Raw genomic sequence first — 24114 nt, forward strand, 5'->3', positions numbered from 1 at the left:
CCTCCTCGCTCTTCCCATAGGCTGGACGGAGGTGTGGGCGGGGACGGAGAGAGAAAAAACATGGAGAGCGCCGCCTCCTCGCTCTTCCCACAGGACGGACGGAGTCGGGAGGACGAGAAGGCGGTCCATTCAACCGAGCCGACCGGCGCCTGCGCAGAACCGCCCTGCCTCATTATCTCCTCACGCACAGACGCGCGCGCACGGTCTACTTTGCAGCGCTGCTGCGCTTCTTTGCCCCCCCCCCCGATCCCTTTTACCTCAGCGCCGCCTGACCAGTCTCTGAGGCGAGCCGTGGAAGCCCGCCCTGCTCTGGGAGGAGGAGGGAAAGATGCCCGGAGCCTCCTCGAGGCGGCGCAGGGAGCTGCCGCCGCCGCTGTGACTCGAACCCCTTCCCAAGCCAGCGAAGGGAGCGGCCGCGAGAAAGAGAGAAAGCGTCTCCCATGAGCAGCGCCTCCCCCTCGCCAGGGCAGCGCCGCCCTTCGCCTCCCCAGCGCCGGTAGCGAGAGAGAGCGGGCGGGCCCCGCTCCGAAGCGGTCGGCGAGGCATGCCGTCGACGTGGCTGAGCTGCCGCCTGGCGCTGCGCTTGGGCTCCGGGTGGCCCGGCGGCTCCTCGCCCTCCGCGCTGCTTTCCCGCCTCAGCCTCCGGGCTCCGCAGCCGAGGGGCCTCCGCTGCTGCTGCTGCCGTTGCCTCCTGCCCCTGCCGGGCCAGCGCCGCTGCCTCAGCACCTTCCGAGGAAGGACGGTGGCTCCCGCTGCCCCGGCCTCGGCGGGTTCCCCCCGGTCTCTGGGCACGCACCCGAAGAAGGAGCCCATCGAGGCTCTCAACACGGCGCAAGGGGCGCGGGACTTCATCTACAGCCTCCACTCCACCGAGAGGAGCTGCCTGCTGAGGGAGCTGCACCGATTCGAGTCCATCGCCATCGCGCAAGGTAAGCAAAAGGGACCGCCGGGAATAGGGCTGCTGTAAAAGGTGCTTCTTCTGCCCGACTCGGGATTCGAACCCACGACCCTGATAGATCCCGGGGGTCTCGCGCTCCGCCGAGCGAGCTTGGCTGGGCTTTGCTTCTTTGCACGACTTTCCCGCCCGAGGCAAGCATTCGGAATGGAGAGCGAGAAGAAGAGGACCCAGGAAGAAGAAGAAGCAGCAGCGAAACTTTCCTACTTGGCGCATCGACCGAGGACCTCGTTGCCCCCGATTCTCCCCTTCCGTATCTATAGAGCGCTTACCCGGAGTTCAGCGAGGCTTAACCCCCAAGTAAAGCCTTGCCCGCCGCTTAAAGATTGCAGCCGGCGCTTGGCGTGAACTTGGGCAACGGCCGCCGTTCTCCACCCGGCTTGGTCGTGCGATAATATCGCCCTGGAATGCACAAGATACAAGGATAATGCCCCCAGCACATTCAGAGTGGCTTTCCTGGGATGCTGTGTAGCCATAACCAGCCACTGTAACTGTGGGGTTAAGGGGGAGGGTGTGGCTGTCAAGCAGGTTTGAGGCCTGGGTCTGGTACTGCTTTTGTGTGGAACGGGACAGGGATTCAGATGCTTTAGAAATAAACTGTTGAGGCTCCGCCTGTGTGCTTGAAATGAATTCTGACTTGCACGGGGAAAGTGCCTGTCTTTAGTTCATGGACCCACCCATCTGACTTCAGGAGGCAGAGCTTCCAAGTTCACAAACATGTTGTTTAGGGAGCGTTGATTGAGCCTCCAGGCCTAGGCATGGAAACACTGAAGGCATGCATTAACCTGATATAGGAAAAAAAGTATTCACCTTATGTTGGTTTCCTAGCCCATGGGTAGTTGTGTGCAGGTGTGGCTTTTAGCTTGTCATTACAAATGTTGCTTTCCCAGCATTTGGCAAGGTGTGCAGAAAGCTGAATTGCACATGTGATAACAGTTGTACAGGGGCGACTTCTTACATACTGGGTGATCACATGCATGATCTCTCTTGCCACATTTAGGGTTGTGCAAGTGAATTTTTGATTCTTTAATCTCTGTTACATTCCAGTGTTTTGAATCGGTTGTGTCCAATACTTTGGGTCCCATTTGTGGATTGTTGCCAAGAAGATAGTCATGGTGCATTCTTGACATTGGTGTTCCTGTGGGTATACATCATGTACTGTAATCCAAATTCTGCTATCCCATTTTCCTGCAGTGTGTGCCTGGTGCTGTCCAGACTGAAGCAGGAACCAGAGCATGGTAACTTGGATGCCTGGGAATACTATTATGATAAATTTAAGATGTGAATATTTTATAAATGGGGCAGTTTAAAAAAAACCTCTTATATGAAAAGAGAATCAATGAGAGCATACTCTACTGTCTACAGCAGTGGAGAAAAAAGCACAAACATTGATTTGATTGGAGGGCACATGACCAACTAAACTGTTTCATAGTTCTGAGACTGCATGTAGATGGCAGCTTGTTTCACAACACTGAAATGGAAGAACTAAAATTGGAGATATATCTGACCTAAGTGGTACTAACTAGCACTGGGATGGTTTGGAGCTAAAATTGCAGATTTGGAGACAATACCTCTTTTGCTAGTCTTAGTTTCTCTGTGCTAATTGCTTCTAGTGACAGTCTCTGTGAGGGTTTCAGGTGACAGCTGCACTGATTCAGCACATCTTGTCAATGTAAAACTTTTCTAACTGCTTTGAATGCTGATGTATGGAGACTAAAGTATGGATATTGAACAACCCGTTGATTTTGTATATTAATAAAGGAAACAAAAGCAGTGGAATAGGAATAACAGAATATACTTGATTGAGGATCCATCTTCTTTTAGTTAAGATTTTGGAAAAACTAGAGATTTTGCTAAAAGAAGATATTGTACTTCTCAACTTCAGCCTACACCACAGTATACTGTATTTTTCGCCCTATAGGACGCACTGGCCCATAGGACGCACCTAGATTTTTTTGGGGGGGGGGAATAAAGGGGAAAAAATTATTTCCCCCCCCCCCCCCACAGGCACGGGGCTGGGGTGGGGGAAGCCCAAACTTCCCCCTCCCCCAGCCCCCAGAACGGGACCCAGAGCCATGCTGAAGCTGCGTGCAGCTTTGGCATCGCTCTGGGAGCTTGTGGGGCTGGAGGAGGGGGAAGCCCTCCGCCAGCCTTCTAACCAAGTCGGGGGACAGCGGGAAAGGCGCACTGACCCCTCTCGCTCTCCAGGCTTCAGCGAAAGCCTGCATTCGCCCCATAGGACGCACACACATTTCCCCTTCATTTTTGGAGGGGAAAAAGTGCGTCCTATAGGGCGAAAAAAACGCTATGTATTTTATTTGCTTATCTAGCATAATACCGTATTTTTCTGTCTGTAAGATGCCCCCATGTATAAGACACCCCCTATTTTTGGGGACTCAGATTTAAGAAAATGGGGGGAGATGGCCCAGAGTATAAGATGCCCCCTAATTTTTGACATTATTTTTTAGGGGGAAAACCTACTCTTATACACGGGAAAATACGGTGTTTTATTTGTCTATATAGCATCATCAATGTATGCAGTACAGAGGTTGAGATGTTGAAGCCATGGGAAAAGCTGGATTTTCCCTTGTTTATTGTTTTATTTAAATTTCCTAGCTTTTTTCACAGGACTTCACATCTCCGCAGAGGACAGGTTCTTATCTAGGGGGCTTACAATCTATAATTCAACACTGAAAGGCAATAGAAGGTGATGGAACGAGGGTTAAACAGGATTTGTTTAGCCAAACTGAAGAGCCACAGAATAGTAGAAGTTGAAGATGCCCTGAAATTTACTGAGCAGGTTTACATAAAAAATAAATCATGATTCACATGTAACGGTGGTGTGTTCTTTACCTTTACTGTAGTATTGTGTTATGGTAGCATCTTATACCTCCAGCATATTGGATGGCATGTTTTCTTTGAAATCATGAATATTCCAGCATGTATTCTGTCACATTGAGCTGGTATATCAATTAGCTTGTTTTGGAACATTGCTTAATATAAAAGGCTTGTATCATAGTGTGAATAATGTCCATTCAGCTTTTTCCATAGTGAATAAGAGCAGCTGTTATGAGTTCCAAAGTGCATGCATGTGACAGCATCAGGTGGAAATGGCTTTAAAGATCATGTAAGGTTATCTTTCACATTGATTTTTCACCTATTTTTCAGTTATATAGCAGGTTCCCAGCTGATAGTCTCCTAGATGAAAGGCTGAAGTGACTGGAGAATTGCAACCTTTAAAGTAGAAAAATGAGCAAATGCTAAATTTAAAGTTCTTCAAGTGTTATAGGTTACTAGCAACAAGCTTTCTTGGGTAAGGTTTGAGGTTACAATACACATTTAGAAACTAGCTTGCATTTGACTCTGGGCCATGACTTTGGTAAATATGCCCTTGAAAAGGACACTTGGCTGGCCCATAGTTAGGTACTCACAATCTGTTGCATTGGTATTGTTTAGCCTCCGATATATGTTTAATCTTAACCTTATATATAAAAATATAAATCAAAGCTTTAATATTGAGTCTTATAACTCTCAAATAGTTACTTCCTATATTTGTAACTTCAGTTCTGAAACAATCAGAATTTTCCTATATTTTTCAAAATTCTAATTTCAAAATTCTTTCCTGCTTAAATCTTCCAAAAAATAAAAATAATTCTGATTTGAGTGTTGCAATGCAGGCTTGCCAATCAGAAGGTCGGCGGTTTGAATCCCCACGACGGGGTGAGCTCCCATTGCTCAGTCCCTGCTCCTGCCAACCTAGCAGTTCAAAAGCACATCAAAGTGCAAGTAGATAAATAGGTACCGCTCCAGCGGGAAGGTAAATGGTGTTTCTGTGTGCTGCTCTGGTTTGCCAGAAGCGGCTTAGTCATGCTGGCCACGTGACCCGGAAGCTGTACGCCGGCTCCCTCGGCCAGTAAAGTGAGATGAGAGCCACAACCCCAGAGTCGGTCATGACTGGACCTAACGGTCAGGGGTCCCTTTACCTTTACCTTTTAACCTGCTAATTGTCTGTGTACAGTGCTTTTTCTCTTGACAGTAGCTTTTAACTTTCTCTCCCCCCCCCTCCTCTGGGGCCTTCCTCAGGCTTTTCTTGCTGGATCCTGGTTGAGAGTCCCAGTGTCGTTTTCTATTTGTCATATTCAGCATTAGTTCTGCACCTCAGAATCTCTGTTGTGTTTCATGGGGACATGCTTAGAATTCTCAGTCTTCAACTTGTTTGGGATCCATAAATGTTGGCTTGACTTACAAGTCAGCCAGTATTTGTGGTCTCCACTAATCCCCTCTCCTGCATCCACTGGTATGGACAGTGCATATAAGAGAGAAATGGTGACATTCATGTTGGTATGTATGGAGAAGGTACAAAATGTCAAGAGTCTTAGGAGCTTAAATTGTAGTGGAAATGAGGCCTCTGAGATAGCAGTTTTTTTGTGCCAATTAGCTTACCCACATGAGGTCTGAGGGCACACAGTCCTGAGGATGTGGCAATTCATTCAGTTGAATTAAGTGAAGCCAAAGTACTGACAGCAGTACCTGCATGAGTGTTAGAATTTCCCCAGGTGCATTTTGTGACTGGCACAGACCCTATTGCGACCACTTGGAGATCTCTGGATGCCAGGTTAGCAACTGGCATCTCCATCTGGCTGGCCCTTCCAGCTTTCTTAAGCAAGTAAGCAGAAGAGCTTATTTATTGCATTTATAGCCCACCTTTTTCACCAAAGGGTGTATGGTTCACCCCCCAGTAAGTTAGGTTGAGGCGTTGTGACTGGCCCAAGGACACCCAGTGAGCTTCATGACTGAGTGGGGATTCGAATCCTTATCTCCCAGGTTCTTGTCTGACACTCTAACCGCTACACACGTTGGCTTCCTAGAGTACTTCTGCTATGGGGCAGGTATATAAATTAAGTGGGAAAGCAAAATGTCAGAGAAGGATCTGAAATATTTTCCTTGAAGCTTGAATTTGTTTTATTCTGCATTGTTTTATTTGCTTTTTTAATGTGTTGTAAACCACTGAGATTTTTATTTAAAATATAAAGTGATATTGATATTATTTTGCAAAAAGGGCCACCTAGATATTCCATTGTGGCGACTGTAACCTAGGTTTAAGCTGCCATTTGGTGATTAGCTTATATTTGAGTTTCTAGTACAGTCATACCTCATGTTGCGTCCGCTTCATGTTGCGTCTTTTCACGTTACATCCCATGGCAACCTGGAAGTACCGGAATGGGTTACTTCCTGGTTTCGCCGCTCACGCATGTGCAGAAGCGCCAGATCGCACTGTGCGCCTGTGCAGATGCAGCACTTTGTGTTCCAGGCATTTCACGTTACGGACGGGCCTCCGGAACGGATCCTGTCCATAACACGAGGTACCACTGTACTGCTGCAGTCTTCTGTGACATCTTAGTAGCCCATCTAACTTCCGGGAGTGGGGGCTGGGAGATATGCATTTGCCTTCGGAGTTGTCTTTCCCTTTAAAAAGTTACTGTGACTCTCTGGTAGATGGTTCTTATGAGCTAAATGTTCTTTGCTCTTATTTAGTTCTGCATTCATATCTCTCTGACCATATTTGCATGGTGAGATCAAAGTAGATTTTTTAATTACTGCTGGCCAGCATCTGTAAAACTATACAACTGTTTCTATACAAACATTAATTTTATCTCAAAATGACTAAAGGGTAGCGAAACAGCATTGGTTAAAAGGTCACATGAACTAAAGATTTCTAATTTAGATTAGCTCAGACGACTTAAGTAACACTTGTTCTGGCATGAAAAATTGGAACAGTTACACAGCTTTCATAAAGTTGTGCTATTTTGGGGAATGACATGATGACAATGACTCAGAACTAGATTGGATCACAGAACTAACAAACCTGTTTTTTGTAATAGTGCATTGTCTTCTGTTTTGGCAATAGTATCTCTTTCAAGACTATGTATAATTATTTGTTATTAAAGGGTTACAGAAGTTGCCTTTTTATTGTGAGATCAGTCATGCAGGATTAACAGGAGGTGCTTAAATGCTAAATACAATGCCACTATGTACCTGTTACTATGACTTTTAATATTTAATTTGAGAGACTATTGTTCACACTCTTTATTCAGATTCATAAAATTCAACACACTCTGCACAGAATCCACAATGATGCAAGGTGAAACATTTCCAATGCTTTATTTTTCTATGGAAAATATTATATTTCATAAATTCATTAGAAACAATGAATGGATGTCAGATGCAAAGAAATATTAGGCTAGTGTGACAGTTTCAAAGTTTTAGCTTTGATTTTCTAAATACTAAGGATGCTAAATTAGATCACTCCCTAGGGAATCAGAAAATAGTCTGCTACAACACCCCAATTTCCAGTAAATATTCCCATTCAAAATATTCTGGAAAACCAGTATCCCTGAACATCCCATGTATAGATCTTCAAAGTATAGAGCTACCAAGAATTTACCTCCCTTGGTAGCCAGTCATTATCTGTGATGGCCTTAGACCCCTTCCATCTCTGGTAGTTTGTTTATTTTCCTGTTGTATCAGTCATGCACAACTTGCTGTGCAAATGATTGTGAGTAGAAAGGAGGAAAGGGGCAAAGAAATGCTAACAATAGGTTTATAAATAGCAGCTGTTTTGCTCACCTGTGTTAAAAAATGACCTCTAGGTTGTCTGAAACCCAAGTATCTAATGAATAAAATTTCAAGATGCTGGCCAAGTAACTTGTAGATTTGGGCAGGAGCAGTTAACTGATGTGCATGGAAGAAAATAGACAATTCTTCACTCAAAGGAGCAGTAAGAAGGCAAGCACATAGCTGTGGTCTTGCAAGAGTAGTTCTGCAAGTATCTGTACCAATATGAGAAGCAGTAGTTCAGCTATCGATACTTCTGTCATATTTTCTTGATTTATCCTGATTCAAATTACTTTTTTCTGGTTGCACTTGCCCAAATGTATAAATAATCTCATAAGGATTTGACAAGTCTATGTAAACCTAGCAGAGTTTATTTTTTATGTGCAAGATTGGGAAACAGGAAAACATGCCATACTACTTCAATTTCTTCAGGAATAAGGTAAACCTATCCATTTCACACAAGTGTATGTGATAGACCTTGATGGTTTGAAATTCAAACCAACAGGTTGGTGTGCCTAATTGTTTCCTTGCTCCAAATGTTATACACCACAAGCTGTTCTCCCACCCCGGTGGTGTTCCGTGTGTGTGTGCAAATACTCTTATAAGTAGTATAAAGCACACAACATAATGCTGGATCAGATTATACCACAATATAGGCATGTGTTGAATCTGCTGCGGAGCAACAAAAAAAAGAAAACCAGAATAAACTGGACAGAATGTTGTTGGTGCCCAATTAAACTGAATGTTTCACCTTGCACCTTGGATCACACTTGGAGTAAGGTATAGGTACCCCTGCCCGTACTGGCCAGTCGTGTCCGACTCTAGGGTTGTGCGCCCATCTCACTTAAGAGGCCAGGGGCCAGCGCTGTCCGGAGACACTTCCGGGTCACGAGGCCAGCGTGACGAAGCTGCTCTGGCGAGCCAGCACCAGCGCAGCACACAGAAACGCCGTTTACCTTCCCGCTATAAAGCGGTACCTATTTATCTACTTGCACTTAGGGGTGCTTTCGAACTGCTAGGTGGGCAGGAGCTGGGACCGAAAGACAGGAGCTCACCCCGCCGCGGGGATTCGAACCGCCGACCATGCGATCGGCAAGCCCTAGGCACTGAGGTTTTACCCACAGCGCCACCCGCGTCCCTCCTCACACTTGGAGTAGATGCACTGAAATCAGTGGGCTTTAAGTCCATTGTTTTCAGTGGGCAAGTATGACTAAAATTATATCTCAACCATTAAATATACCAGTGGCATAGCAGAAAAATAAGCTAAATATTGGACTTGCTTCTGAGCAAGCATACATAGGATTATGTTGCACAGTTTGTAGCTGGAGTAAGTTTTGAAAACACGGATTCATGAATATTAAAGGCTTTTAACATTGAAATGTAACTTTATTTCTTACATTTGAAAAACTTTAGCTTCCAGATTTCCTAAACCACTGGTACCACTTGAGATGCCTTTGAAGCAAATAGTACCACCCGAACCAACTAGTACTTGGGGTACAGTAAACTTCTCTACTTGCTACATAAACCTGCATGGTCTAAATAGGTGCTAGGTGAACCATGGTTTTGATATGATGCAAAATAGATGCTTCTGTTTCATTAAATCTACTTACATAAACATGCTATCCTGTTTGTTTTGTGTAACCTGGAATGTTTAACAGAAATGGCCCTGGTTGTTTCCATTTGCATTAGCATATGAGTTCGTTTCAGGGGTTGCCATTTTTTGGGGGGACCATTGGACATATTTCTATTTTTGAGACAGCATTGTGGGTGTCAGTCACAAAATGATTGTTGTGGCATAACATGCCATAGTTGGGTGAACTTAAAAAGAGTCCTGCTGAATCAAACCAAATATAGATCCTGTGTTCTATTTCTCATAGTGGCCAATTAGTTATCTCAATCAGAGAGCAGCTATTATGTGGCTTGTTCCTTGAACTCATTCATTCTGTCTCTGAATTCAGAAATTCCATTTAGCCATCATGACTCATAGCCATGAAAGACAAATTCATCGTGAGAGGTTCTGAAGTCTTTTACCTTATACCTATCACCACATCTTGTGGCAATGCGTTCCATAGTTTAGTGATGAATTGTATGAAAAGTACTTTTAACTGTCCCAAACCTTCTGCCAACTAATTTCTTTGGATAGCTCAAATTCTAATATTATGCTTGAAGGAGAAAAGCCTTTCTCTTATGAGGATGAGGGAGTATCTTGGATATACAGCAACCAGAATTTTAAATCATATTCCAAGTGTGGTTGTGCTATAAAGTCAGTGTAGTTTAATCATGGTGCTTTGAATAAATCTCTGACTTCCTCATTCTCATACTTGTTCTGCTTAGTTAGGTACTTCATCGTTTGCTATTGGATCCAAACCAGCAAGCTATGGCTATGCAAAAATCGAAGCCATAATTGGATATAATAGCAAACTGGTTTGCCACATACACAGGAGGAGGAATGTGCAAGGCCAAGACTCAGCCATAGTTCAGTATTTTATTTCTGAACAGTAGCTAAATGTCATTTTTTCTCCTTGTCATGGTATATGAGTCATGAGGAGCATGTGATTCATTTCCCTATTTTTAGGGGGTAAAATGGTCAAAAATTTTCATGTCTTATAAATACTTCTACAGTACTACTTCTACTACCTATGTACAGACTGAAAAAGTGACATCTAGAATTGGAAAGATGGTCTTTGTTTCAAAATCATTAATGTAGGCAGTATTGTTTCATGCACAAATTTTTATTAGGGTTTATAAAGACAAATACAAAGACTATTGTAAATTTTTTTTGTCTACACTAAAACATTAATCTAGAGGCAAAAAAGAGAAAAAAGAGGAAGGGAGGGAGGGATAGAGAAAAAGGAATAGAAAAAAATGAGAGAAAAGAAGGAATAGAAAAAGAATTGAAAGAGACAAGAGAAAAAGATAGGCAGTATTGTTTGGTGAATCTCTGAGAAAATACACAATTTTAGCAGAGGTGTGTCCTAAGGATTGTGTTCTAATTATTTTGTTTGTCAAGTTAAACTTTGTATTTAATTCTCTTCTTGACATCTGACTTTTTAAAAAATAACTATTGTTTTCCATAAATGAAAACAATAAGGAACAATACATTCCATAGCAAAGTAGCATAACACTACAAAATCAAACCTTGTTACAAGAGCAGAGTAAAATTGTGAAACCATGATTTGAAGTGGATCTGTGCAACAAGAGATATACATGTGATATAGGCAAATACCCCTTTATATGTAGGATTTGGAAAGCAAACAAGCAGCTACAAATGCTATAGTAAAGCATTGGACCATAGCAGATGGTGTGAGACTGGAGGGATGGAAGAACCCTTCGTTGGGTTAATGGGAACCAGGATAGCATTTGGATTTAATTCCTCTTACATCTCGGTTGCATTCCATAACTTGCTCAAGCACAGCTAAGTTTTAGACTCTATTCCACCAACTTTTTAAGGTAAAATGGGAGTGAAAGTGTCAATGCTGTGCTAGTTCTAACTGGGCTGCTGCTAGTAACTCTGTGATCCTATCTGTATACATTGCATTCTCCAGTGTGCCAGGGAGGATGGAGAGCAACACTAGATCCAGAGAAATTATTTGCTGTGATATTTGAATAATTTAACAGACGTTCAGAGCAAATATCTGTTGTATCTGATTTGTTTTGTCAGACCTTAGTTTTAATACAGAGCTATCTCTTGTGTGTGGGCTTTTTGCTGTCTAAATACTGCTGAGATGCTTGACAAATATGTTGTAATCTCTGTAGGATCCTGCTATGCAAGTTGTATACTCTTGGCATCTAAGTCTATCAATTATGTTGGCAGACATGGCTTTTCTTTTAATCAGGTTCATTTATACTTTCATCAGTTTTGTTGTTGTTTGTAAATTAATGTGTTGCTTAATCTGACACTGCCCCCCCCCCCCCCCCCCGTTTTGAGTTCAGACAAGTATTTCCAGTTTCATATTGTGAATAGCACTCTTAGAATATTGGTAATTAAGTCTGGTTTTTTAAGTTCAGACTAAATACGATTCTTGAAAGGATAGTTTTGAACTCTGAAATGGAAGAACCAAAACACTGGTTATTGGCTTCTCATTAGTAAAGAAGAACTATATTTGTAGCTACAATTCTATGATCCTATGCACCACTTTATTGTTAGTAATGTCGTGTCAAAAACAGTCCAGTCTGTACCAGTTTAATCATGCAGTGGAAACATTGACTGTGATTGAGGAGAACAAAGAGCAGTTTAAGGACCAGGGTTCTTGAAGGACTGTACATAAAAATCTTGAGTGGAACGCATGTACCACCTGAGGTGAAGTGAGTGGCAGTCAAAGAGGAGCTGCCTTGATTGTAGCACCCCAGTTGCAGAATGCTTATTGTCCTTTTAATGACGTTTTCCAAAACCTTCCTGATCCTGCTGACTGTTTTATGCCCCTTTTATGATTTTGCATCTTTTAGCTTGCTTTTTGTATTTACATCTTAATATTTTTGTAAATCACCCCGGGAATATGATTAAAAGGGCGGTATAAAAATACATAGAAATAATTTTTAAGCTGGCAAGCTAACCTGGTTATTGGTGTATATGAAGTATAACCTGAATTTGGGGCCTCAATTTTAAGTTAGATAAAACTGGTATGAACTTGTTAAGTTCATAATGCACTGCTTGTGATGCTAAGTGTGGAATTTCCAGCATATTGATGAAGCACTCATTATGGAAACTTAAGTGTTGCTCACAAACTTTCATTGGAAAAGAAACTGGTTTTTGCAGTACCAGAGCAACCTATTCTAGTCTGTTTATAACCTGGTAAAAGCCCAGCAGAAATTTTGAGAGCTCATTTTTGAACTGTTCAGATAGTTTATTTCCCACCTGAACATTCAGCATCCTTAGGTAAGATGATGGGGACAGCTTGCTATCTTTTTCTCCAGTTTCAAAGATGAAAGGGGAGCAGTCTTTCAAATTCTGATGTGGCATGTCATATTGGGGTGGTAGTAGAACACTAAGAAGATAGAATGCTAACAGTTGGTAGAGGTAAACATCAAAGGATCCAAATTCTGTTTTATAGGCCTCCCAAGTGTGCGTATGTAGACTAGGAGCTATCCTTTGCTCACAAATTTGAAGTGAATTTTAAGCCTTTTTTCAAAGCTTTTTCTTCCTTTAGGAAAATAGAGCAGTTTGTTCCAAAATGGAACAAAATATGATTTGAATTGACACTAAATATGATTTGATTTGACAGGCTGAAAAGCAGCTGTTCACCGGTATTCTGTGCCATAAATCGTCTGATAGACCTTTTTCTTCTTGATTAAGCCATTCCCCACCCCCCACCCCCCGTTTTCAACTCGAAATGTTATACCTCTTAGTACCGTCATGTGCCTATCTGAAACAAAGGCATCTCTAAGCTTTTATGGTGAACACTTGTGGAAGTTTTCAGAATTACAAGTGCAAGAATTTCATCCTGTGATTACCAAATTATTCTGTATACTCCTGCTGTCACTGTGGGTTGTCAAAATTATTGAGCTTTGAGAAAAATGAAATCTATCTAGATTTATCACTTCAAGATCAGTGTGAGTGAATTTTGTTGGGGAAGCAGGGGTGAAGAAAAGGAGGGTTGCAGCATCTTTGCACTGCTGATATGTGATACAGTGTGGTTGTGTTGGCACGGAGAGAAGTGGGAACAGGCTGGCTCTTCAGAGCCAATCCGCTCCTGTCTGGCCCCTGGGGAGGTGAGGCCAATGAGCAGTTTCTATTGGGCGGGATTCATAGTACAAAATGGGGCACCAGAGACAGAGGTAATTGCCTACTCTGCCCTATACTGGGATGAACTGCTTTTGAGTTTCTACAGATCATTAGGGTTCCTAACAGCCTAATTTCAAATTAGAAAGGAAGAACCCTGTTGCTATTGTAGGGTTAGCAATTAGAAACTTGCTTGATTTTACTGCAAATCATTCAGTGAACTTTTGGTAGACCCTAATATGCCTTCTACTTACCATGTTCTAGGGTGCAAGTCTTTGCCCTGTATAAATGGAGCATGCTCCCAAAATAGCCAACTGTCCTGTAGCAAAAAGAAATTCTAGGAAAAGTCATTGGTATTGGGCAAGTTGTTTTTAGTGAAGCTTGTCTGCGGTTACCAATCTTCTTATTGTGTAGCTAACCATTCCCTTAAAACAATTTGAAAACCATTGTACTATGTGATGCTATGCACATCTTAGAGGATACCAAAAGGATGACATTGCTAGACTATATATTTCCCATTCTTGAGGGATTAATTTCATGAAAAGATATTTTTCCTCATGCAGCCATTATTTATTTTATTGAGAAAACAACAACTATGAACTGCTTAATTGAAAAAAAATCTAAGCAGTGTCCATAAAGTAATATGAAATAATAGTACATGGATAGTCAGCAACATCTTGAAAACAAAGCAAGTATATATGACTAACTTACATGTCTTTGTAGGTATGCTAGAAAAAGTTTTATTATAGTGTGCCTGCAGTTTGGGGGTTACTTTTGGCAGGAAAAAATGGTACCTGGTAAGGAGTTAAATTGATACATTTGTATGAAGCACAATACTAAGAAAAGAGGAAGAAGTTTCTTGTTTCGAAAAACATCAGTGGGGAAAAGCATGTTTGAGAATCAATAGATGTTTACTCGATATGGACTGTTTATGTTAACTGCCATAGTGAAACCTAGAAATGAGACTCTCCCATTGAGCAAACTTTTAAGTAGTTCTCATGCTGTATTTGTAATATTTCAGTTGCTTAAATAAAGTTGAAATTAGCTTGATCTGGTTTCTGTGCATCTTATCCACCAGCCCAGATGTCTTCTACCTCATAGTGCCATTTGCTTTTATGGGCTCTTGAATAAAGCTCCTTTTTGACAGACGCAGGGATATATTTTGTTCAGTATGGGGTAATTAAATCTCTCACTGTCCTGATAGTATCTTGGCAAGTGATTTGCTGGCTTTGCCTTGACAGGCAGGTGGAGAAAAACTACGTACTGTATATTCTGTGTTCTGAACTGATGGATCTGAGGCACAGAAACTAACTTCAGGTAAGATGATCCTTCAGTCTGTATATGTAGGATACACTTGCTTAGAGCCAGTTGTCTTTCCAGTGTCTTTGTTTATGAAATAAAGCATACACCCCTTCATAGTTTACTCTTTTGGGCTATAAAACAGTTGTATCCTGCCCTTCCTCCATGGAGCTCAGAGGCTCAAGTGGGGTCCTCACAGCAACCCAGCTACTTTAGGCTGAGACACAGTGACTGGTCCCATGGCATCTGGTAAATTTCCCCCCACTAAACATCAACGCATTTTATTAACTACACTACACCGAATGTACTGTGTACAGCTATGCACACAATGTGATTTAACCTACTTGTACCATTAATCATGTGGTTGTTTGGTTGTTTTCATAATTTTTTTTTTTTTGCAAAACACTAACTGTTGCTGCTATAAGAACTGTTAACCCAATTCCTGCTTTTGGATTACCGGTAGATGCTTTGTGTTTTGTTTAGGCTGCAATTTTCTTCCTTACTGAATTTTCTTTCTTTACTAACACCCCAGCAGTAGGATATCATTTAAATGACCCCCTCAGTCTGATATCACTTTAATCCAATGTATTTTGAGTTGCATAGTGTTGCTTAAAAATCAGTAAATGTCAGTGTAACGTTCTTCTTGTGGCAGGAAATTGGGTTTATACCACTAACCAGTGTTGGAGATTTCTTCTTGTAAGCAATATAACATCTTTTTGTGGTATTGGGTAGTGTTCAAATCTTCAGATAACCGATTTTATCAAGAGCACTTAAGGGTAGTAAGTGGTCTCTATGAAAATATACATTTTAGCCACTTCTTGTTTATGGTACGGTGCTTAAGAGAGTTAAAGGCCATGGGGTAACTTAAATTGTGAGATTTATTTTAAAAGTATTTATCATTTCTATTTTTACAATTGAAACAATAGCAATAATCCAGATGTAAAACACAATTATTTTCATTTTACCTTCTCCCTTTCATGGTTCATTTTATCATTATTATTTTCTGCTACATATTCTATTTCCCCCCAATATTTAAATATACTTACATCTATTATACCTAAAAGAAAAGCTTCTGGGCTTTTAACAAATGTCTTTTTCAACATTTTTTTCCAGTTTATTATATATCATCTCCCAGTAAGTCTTAACCGTTTTGCATGTCTACCACATATGATAAAAAGTACCTTCTTTTTCTTTACATTGCCTCAGATATCTGATTCAGATTTATGCATCTTAGCTAGTTTACTCAGTGTCAGGTACCACCTGTAAATCATTTCCATAAAATTCTCCCTCAATATGTTAAAATGTAAATCTTTTTTCCATAGTTTCTCCCATGCACTCATCTTTATATTATGACCTATATCTCTTGCCCAGTGAATTATAGCTGATTTTACCAATTCATCTTTTGTTTCCGATTCTAATTGTGACTTGTACATTTTGGAAATCATTTTTCCCTACTCTCAGTGATCTCTTTCAAATTGTGAGCTTTGGGTCATAAAACCCCTCCATTTATCCTGTCTAAACAAATCATTTATTTGATGATACTGCAACCAGTCTGTCACAGCCTCTCCAATGTGTCATGTTTTAAAAGTTTTATTTCTTCTTTTGAATAGTCCAAAAGGTCTCTGTATGTTGCCTAATATCCTTCCATATTCCTAAATTGTGGGATTTTAATAAAGGGGCAACAGCATAATCATGTACCCTATCATATGCTGAGACTAAAGGTTGGATTTTTCAAGATCAATTATGGTACATACAAGCAAGGAGAATTCAATTAGTCAGCAGTTGGGCACCCCTGCACTAGTGACAATGTAATTTGAGTATTTTAGCCAACGTTATTCAGTGTTTCAGATGATCAAGCAAATGAATATAGAGTCAATTATTTTGTGAAATGGTGCTTCATTAGAATGCATAAGAAGTGTATAGTTCTGTTAGCATGCTTTTGTTTAATCAAAGGCGAGCATGGATCTGAAACTCACAGAAGACTGCAGTAAGCTGCCAAGCTGCAGTTTTCTGCGCAGTAGCTTGTGAATGCACCATATATGAAGAAATCCAAATTTTCTATGAAATGAATATTTCACACTATGCTGTTCAAAGAGAACAGCTGTTCAAATATTTGTGGTTATAATGCTTTTCTTTAATCACATTTTTCTACTTATCTAGAGAAGTTGGAAGTTGCGCCACCATCCACTGGACAGCTGAAACATGGTAAATTATGTCTATTTTTTTAGAAGCTTAACTGTGGAGAAAGCCTCTCTAATACTTGGAACATTTCTCTCGAGGCCAATTCAAGGCATACAGTTGAATACATGAGAATACATTGGGCTGCTTGAGTCACAACATTATAGAATTCTAATTCTTGCTCCCCCAAATTATGAGTAACATCATAAATCTGACTATCTTTACAAAAATAATTTTTGCTAGTAAGTTTTACTTTTAGCTGTGATGAGAGGAGAGTGGGGTTAAAAGGGACAGAAATGAAATATGACAGAGAGGATGAAGATGTTTCACCCAGCTCTTTGCAAATTGTTGATTAATGTTTATAAGCAGATTTCCCCACCCAACACAACCCTTCCCATATGCGACAATTTTCATGGGGGGGAGGGATGACAACTCCACATTAACTGGACCTATAGCAGCTGCATCGGTTTTTGTAGTGCTCTGTGTACAATGTGCTAGTAGTTGCTGTGTGGTGAGTTATACATGGAAAGAGTCTTCCATATCCCATTTCTGTGATCTCAAACATCACAGTTCATATGGGCATTTTTTCAAATTGTAGAAAATGGAGAATTGAACAGTAGTCTGCATGTATGAATTTGCAAGCATTTGAAAGCACTCCTCACACATGTGTCTCTTTCTTCTAGTGTTCTTCCACAATGCAATACCTTTTGTAGGGTTTGGATTTTTTGATAATGCAATTATGATTGCTGCGGTAAGTCATGTTGCTCCTTGGTCTCAAGCTTGTTTTGTGCTGGGTTATATTTGGTATCCAGTTACCTTGATATGATAACATGTGTAATGCTAGCTTCAGAAAGACTTACTATTTTCAGTAATGTTTTAGCATACTGTAATGCTATAATAGATGTAACCTTATGTATGTTGTCTTTTAAAGTTTCTGGGAGAATTGGATGGCAGAGAGCTTGCTATTCCTAATGTCTTAATTTTGTAAATAAACAATTTCTGTAACCTTGCCTTTGTTAATGAATGTATAGATTTTAATGAAAGTTTACATTCTCTTTATTTTTAGGGCACACAAATAGAACTGTCCATAGGAATTGTCCTTGGAATTTCTACTATGGCAGGTAAGTAATCTATGCTTGACTGACTGTCCATGGCAATTTTGCTTTAGCTGTCCACTAATCTATGAATGTGTCTGTGCACACTAGGTCATTTTTTAAAAAGCTGCTGATTGATGATTGAACTTAGTAGTGCCAGATGGAAATTTGGTTACCAGATAATCTTACAGAAACCCAGTTCTTATGCAAAAACTGCACATTAAAGTTCCATGAATCTTTCTGCCATGATTTTAAAATCCTAAGCAGGCTGTGTATAACCACAAGGAGAGGCAGCTGGGGAGAGGCTGCTTAACTCCTCTCCTCCTGTTTGTACTTATAAATCACATTCCCTGAGGTCCATTTTCACCTGGGATGGTTAGGGGTCCTTCTGGATGAAAAAGCTGTTTGGGAAAGTGATTGGGGCTGGAAAAGATTTAGGGACAAAGGAGTTAAGCCATGGGTAGGCCAACTAAGGCTCGGGGACTAGATCCAGCCCAATCACCTTCTAAATCCGGCCCGAGGACGGTCCAGGAATCAACGTGTTTTTACATGAGTAGAATGTGTCCTTTTATTTAAAATGCATCTCTGGGTTATTTGTGGGGCCTGCTTGGTGTTTTTACATAGGAATTCGCTCACCCCCCCCCCCCAAATATAGTCCGGCCCCCCACAAGGTCTGAGAGACAGTGGTCTGGCCCGCTGCTGAAAAACTTTGCTGACCCCCCTGAGTTAAGCATTTCCTACAGGCTTAAACAGCTCAAGCGGTTGAATCCAAGCAGGAAACAGATCTCACATTTGCCTCTTGCATTCCTAGTTTTTTCTTCTTAACTAGTTTTAATTGACACCACGATCATCATCATTACTACTATTATTAGTTTAAAGCCACTTTGAGTGTTTATTGGTATATAAGTTTTATAAGTAAATAAGTTCTCACTTTGCAAAATATTTTTTTATTTGCGCTTCCAAACTGTTCCAAGAGAGCAACCAAAAAAAATCTGTTTCTCCATGGCACTTGAAACAAAGTGTCTCTGTTTAAGATGAAAGTGTGACGGCATATTAAAGTCACAAGTGTGAAGTATTATTGAATAGTCTCCTTTTAAATTTTAGAACTTTTTCATCCAAAAGGATTGACTGGCTAATTCTGAACCTGGAGGCAAAAATTCGTGAAAGATTTTAAATTCAATAATGCAAGCAGCTTTCTTAGCAAGATTAACATGCTTATAGAAATAGAAGTTGGTTTTGCAGAAGCGTTGAAACTAGGAACATAGGAAGCTGCTTTATACTGGGTCAGATCCAGCTCAGCATTATCTTCCCTGACTGATAGCAGCAGCGCTCTAGAGTTTCAGAAAGGGAGTCTTTCTCTGGAGATGCTGGAGATTGAAACTGTGACCTTCTGTGTACAAAGCAGATGCTCTGTTACTGAACTATTGCTGTTGTGTTTATGTGAGAAAGTATGTTTTCACATCCCCCTGAGTACTGTAAATGTGCTGCTTGCTACGTCTTTCAGTCTATACCTTCCCCTGTAGATTGCCAGTGCTGATGTACACATGATATAGAACTCACCACTCACCCCCAAAATCTCGAAGTGGTCAAACATACAATTGCATCCTAGATCCTTACTCTTTTTAGAGTGTGATGCATGGAGAAGCTTATAAGAGCATCGGAGAGACATTTTTTTCATTCTATTCAAAGCCACACTGATCAATTGATTCTCTGTGCTTGTAGAGGGCCAGCCTGCACTGCTTTGAAGCCTCCATAATCAACCAAATGATATGCTACAGAATGTATTGTAAAGGACAACCACCTTTTGGCTCATCCCTGACTTTATCACCCCACAGGTGCAGGGCAGAACAATGTGACATGACTTGGCCAAAATGGCCTGGTAATGGGGAAGCCTGGCTTACCCAGTTAGGCTCATAGCCTAGAAGTTCCCCACTCCTGTATTACCCTGCTCTTGTACCAGCTTTCTTGGTTACCAGTTTCTTTCCAAGTTCAATTCAAGGTGCTTTTTTAGACCTTTAAAGCCTTAAATGGCCCGAAACCAAAATACCAGATTTACCTTCCTCTCTGTGTTACCTGACAATCTCATTCCTCTTCTGAGGCCCTGCTTCCAGTACCCTCATTGTTGGAAATTTCCTGTTTTAATTGTGTAGGTTACCATTCTCAAGCTGTTCTGCTCCTATGGGTTCTTAAAGATTATTGTTTGTATTCTGTACTGATATATATTTGATTGTAAGATCCTTGAATATTTTGTAGAAAGGTGCATTATAAAGGGTTTCAAGCAAGCAAATAATATTAGGTATAATTCTGGATTCTGAACCATTAAATGAAATAAAACTGTTGGCATTTGTGTAGTGTATTGTTCTTTTATTAGTAGATGCATTACAATGCTTGTGATTCTTTAATATCTAGCTGCTGCCTTGGGAAATCTTGTCTCGGACTTAGCTGGATTGGGGTAAGTCTTAATTATGTTTTGTAAGCTCTGATCCAGTATCTTGTTCTTACAGTGGTTAACCAAATGCCAATATTTACTTTCCCAACAATAGCTCTGGGGGCTGTTTAGTGTAGTCTCCTGCTCTGTGGTTAATTCCCGCTTTACCACTACCTTGGAGCTGAATGGCTGGCAGTGGCAGAGTAGTGGAACTAAGTCTCAGATTTGTCAGTTCACAACCAACATTCTCTCCCCCCACCCCCGCCAATTGCAGTAGAAACAAGAAAGCTTTCTGGAGAAACCATCCCAACAAAAGGGCACAGCACCTGTTACATGCCAGAGTGCCTTAAAAGTTTATCCTTTCTACCCCAGATCTGGCATGGATCACCCATAGGCTTACCTCACCTATACTGCCAAGTTTCAAATCAGCCCTTTAAACTATTTCCCAACCTATAAGCCATAGAATCAACTCCCCCTTGACACAGGGCCACAACTGTTTTATGTACAGTGGTACCTCTGGTTGCAAACGGGATCCGTTCCAGAGGCCCATTCGCAACATGAGCAGAACGCAACCTGCATCTGCGCGGGTCGCGATTCGCAGCTTCTGTGCATGTGCATGTCATTTTGCGCATCTGCACGAGCGGCGAAACCCAGAAGTAACCCTTTCTGGTACTTCCGGGTCACCGCAGGACGCAACCTGAAAATGTGCAACCTGAAGCAAACGTAACATGAGGTATGACTGTATTAGTATTGAAATAGTCTCTCTTAAGCTCGAATGGCTTATCAAAGTGCTGGTTTGGCATATGTTCAGGAGACAGAATTGCTCGCTGCATTTCCACGACCAACAGAAACCGAGCATCCTGTAACTGCTATATTTCATTTTATTGTGCTCAAAATATTTTTGGGGTTTTTTTCTCCCAAGACTTGCAGGTTATATTGAAGCTATGGCCTCCAGGTTGGGCCTGTCCATTCCTGATCTAACGCCCAAACAAGCTGACATGTGGCAAACACGCCTCAGTGCACACGTGGTGAGTCTATGTTGTGTCTGTGTTTTTATACATACAGTTTTGGTTACTGAGAGGTTAAACGAACAGCAGTCACAGTGTAGTGCAGTAGCACCTTGGATCAGAATTCAAGTCAGCTGGAGAAAGCTAAGTGCTCTCAGAATTTTGAGATCTTAGGGGCATTTAACAGGTGGCTTGTTCTGCAGAGATAATGACCATAGTAGGCACACTACAGATACAAGTGATAGCTTCCCATTTCTGCATTTATGTGTTTCTGTTAAATCCTTTTATACTTTTTGCCACTCTGGCAACAAGCAGTTTTGGCAAGTACAAGGCAGCTGTAGGGAAATATGATTAGATGGTCATGAGACTATGAAAAGCAGCAACTCCAGTATTCAGATTATTCCTGAACACTTGAACTTGTGGAGATACAATGTGCATGTTACTCCACTCCCTATTATTGTGGGAATAAACTCTTTTAAAAATGCACATAGAGGTTCTCAGAATGTAAATTCTGCAGCAAACATTTGGGAACGACAAGGATAATAGAAATGAGGTTCATTGCTCGTTACTTCCTGTTCATGTTGTTGGACCTGAAATCTGGTAACCTTAATAACTAAATTGTGAGTGACCCATTTTTCTTTTGTGTTTTATAGGGTAAGGCTATTGGAGTGACCATTGGCTGCCTTTTAGGAATGTTTCCATTGTTCTTCTTGGGAGATGAAGAAGAAAAAAAACTGGAAGAAAAAAATTAACCTTTTTACAATGCTTAAGATCTATATAAACTAATGTACCTCAATTATACAACTATGCTGTCAAAATACTTAGCATTTAGCAGACAGTAACAATGTATAGAATGGGGAACAAAACAGCATGCCATTTTATGGAAACACTAACTTATTGTGGCTTTGTTCTAGTACATCTTTTTATAAGGGTTTTTCCTTTTTAAAATGTAAATTGTTGGTGCGTGTGTGTGTGTGTGTGTGTTTCACTTACACCGGCAGTTGGCGTTTACCATTCTCTCCCCCCCCCCCTTTTGCCTCTATCTTTTATAAGGATTATTACTTTCAGCGCTTGCCATCAATGTACTGTATGGGGTTGGAGTTTGCATATTTACTTAGCGTTTGCAAACGCATGGCACAAGTTCCCTTTGATGCCCATTGTTCTCTCCATTCTGGCCTTTCAGTGAAGCTAGGTGACAGATGGCTTTAGGAGGAATCATGTCTTACTTTTATTCATCTTGGGTCACCAGTTGCACACTGTATGACTGAATAGCACGACTTGTTTGAATAATGCAAAATTTGAAATAGGGTGTAGATACTTGCTGAATAATGAGGCAATTAGAGTGAAACACTTAAAGGTCAATCACAGTTTCAGGTGCTGCCCCTCTCTCAAAACTCCATAGACACTGCTTGGAATGCATCCTTGATCTTGCCAAATTGGCATCTGAGATCAGGAGAGTCCTGAAAATTGGGATCTTAGTAACTTACATGTAACACAGGCTACAGTTAGGAAATGGGGGTTTGCTCAACAGTTGGAGCTGGAAAAATGTGCAAAACAACAATTAATGATAGTGCTCATCAGCACAAGGAGGCCAGTTGTTTGTGTGAGTGTAGCAACAATACTTTTGAAAATTGGGCTTCATTTCAGTTGGTGTGTGTATGCTGCCCTCCTTCCATGCCTCTCCAAAAGATTGAAAGAAAACCTTTATCTGAATTTCATTCATCAATTCTAGGCGTCTGGGGAACCCCCAGCAAGACAAGCGTCTATTGTTTGCTGAATCATGTGTATTTGTGGAGCACTTTGTGCACTTGGTGTGTGCAGGCTGAGAAAAAGCGCTGCATAGTGCACTGTGATAGGGGGAAAGTGGAGTTCAGATGTGTTTAGAATTAGTGCAAAGTAAGATGAAGCCTTGAAAGGATGTAGCTCTTTAAACTGTGTTGCCTTCAGTGAGAAACAGACTTCAGTGTGCCACTTCTGGAAGTCTCGTTTCAGTAATTCGAAAGTAATTTTCACTGTCCTTGTTTCTTTGAATACTAACTGGGGCAGAATGTTACTTTAGATGTGTCTTGGAATGCCTTTTAAATGTCCAGACTTGGTCTGGATGTGTGGATCATGTGTGCAAAATGTAACTTAAATAAATAAACTTGATCACTTTTCATTAATTAGAAGGGCATAAAGGTTTCTTTCCGTTTTGCCTCACTAGTTCTCTTGTCATACTTAGCGTGCAATTTCCCATGTACCTTTTACTTGTTGGAGTAGAGAATATTAATCTTTGCCATGTTCTGAATAATGGATGATAACTTGCACTGAACATCCAACTTCTAAATATACAACCAGCATAAGTAGGAATGAATACGTGGCTGTAGGAAGCTTTTAATGACACTTTGTTTTGAAGTCTTAGTTGCTGCTTTTTAAAAATTGTTTTTATGGAGGCATTATCCTATAAAGCCAAAGCTTGTTTCTAGCTATAAAATGCCATGACTTGCAGCCCTATTACTGAATCCTTGGGAGTTGTCACATGCGAGCTGCCGCCGTACCTGGAAGCACATTGCATTGAAATCAATGGGACTTTCTTCTGAGTAAACATAGTAAGGTTTGAATTCGGTAAGACGATTCAGTAGTTGTTGGGTTCGGAATTTGGCCGCATTCCCTCTTGACACTATTGGCACCTAGGGCTATCAACTGAAACTCTGCTACCCCGTGGTCCGGTTTGCTCTTGTGCCTTTAGCAGCAGCTTGACTTGTACAAAACCAGTAGATGAAGCTTCTCATAGCATGGAAATGCGTTGCCATCTACTTTCGTTCTTCAGGTATCTGAAG

General features: G+C 41.1%; 1 protein-coding gene and 1 long non-coding RNA gene across 3 annotated transcripts in view; one reads left to right on the forward strand and one right to left on the reverse strand.

Annotated features, from left to right (window-relative positions):
* Nucleotides 1-24114, reverse strand: part of LOC310682246 — a 244324-nt gene that overhangs the window by 197305 nt on the left and 22905 nt on the right. The gene's annotated exons all lie outside the window — the stretch shown is intronic.
* Nucleotides 86-23457, forward strand: TMEM65 (transmembrane protein 65). Of its 2 annotated transcripts, XM_083450718.1 has the most exons (8): nucleotides 87-929; nucleotides 8984-9064; nucleotides 16749-16793; nucleotides 17450-17517; nucleotides 17833-17887; nucleotides 20270-20312; nucleotides 21211-21316; nucleotides 21949-23457. In XM_083450718.1, exons 1-8 carry the CDS (start codon nucleotides 545-547, stop codon nucleotides 22045-22047), a joined length of 882 nt encoding a protein of 293 aa, XP_083306844.1. In that variant the 5' UTR covers nucleotides 87-544; the 3' UTR covers nucleotides 22048-23457. The 2 variants fall into 2 exon arrangements, with proteins under 2 accessions (XP_083306845.1, XP_083306844.1); XM_083450719.1 differs by lacking the exon at nucleotides 8984-9064 and having other exon boundaries at nucleotides 86-929.

Source organism: Podarcis tiliguerta, assembly GCF_965153285.1.
Source record: "Podarcis tiliguerta genome assembly, chromosome: 7".
NCBI lineage: Eukaryota > Metazoa > Chordata > Lepidosauria > Squamata > Lacertidae > Podarcis > Podarcis tiliguerta.

Excerpts from the sequence above, each read along its gene's own strand:
- TMEM65 (XM_083450718.1), top strand. The coding sequence starts at position 545 with ATGCCGTCGACGTGGCTGAGCTGCCGCCTGGCGCTGCGCTTGGGCTCC. Across the intron at positions 9,065-16,748 it reads CGAACCAACTAGTACTTGGG|AGAAGTTGGAAGTTGCGCCA; the intron begins GTACAGTAAACT and ends CTACTTATCTAG. Across the intron at positions 21,317-21,948 it reads CACGCCTCAGTGCACACGTG|GGTAAGGCTATTGGAGTGAC; the intron begins GTGAGTCTATGT and ends TGTGTTTTATAG.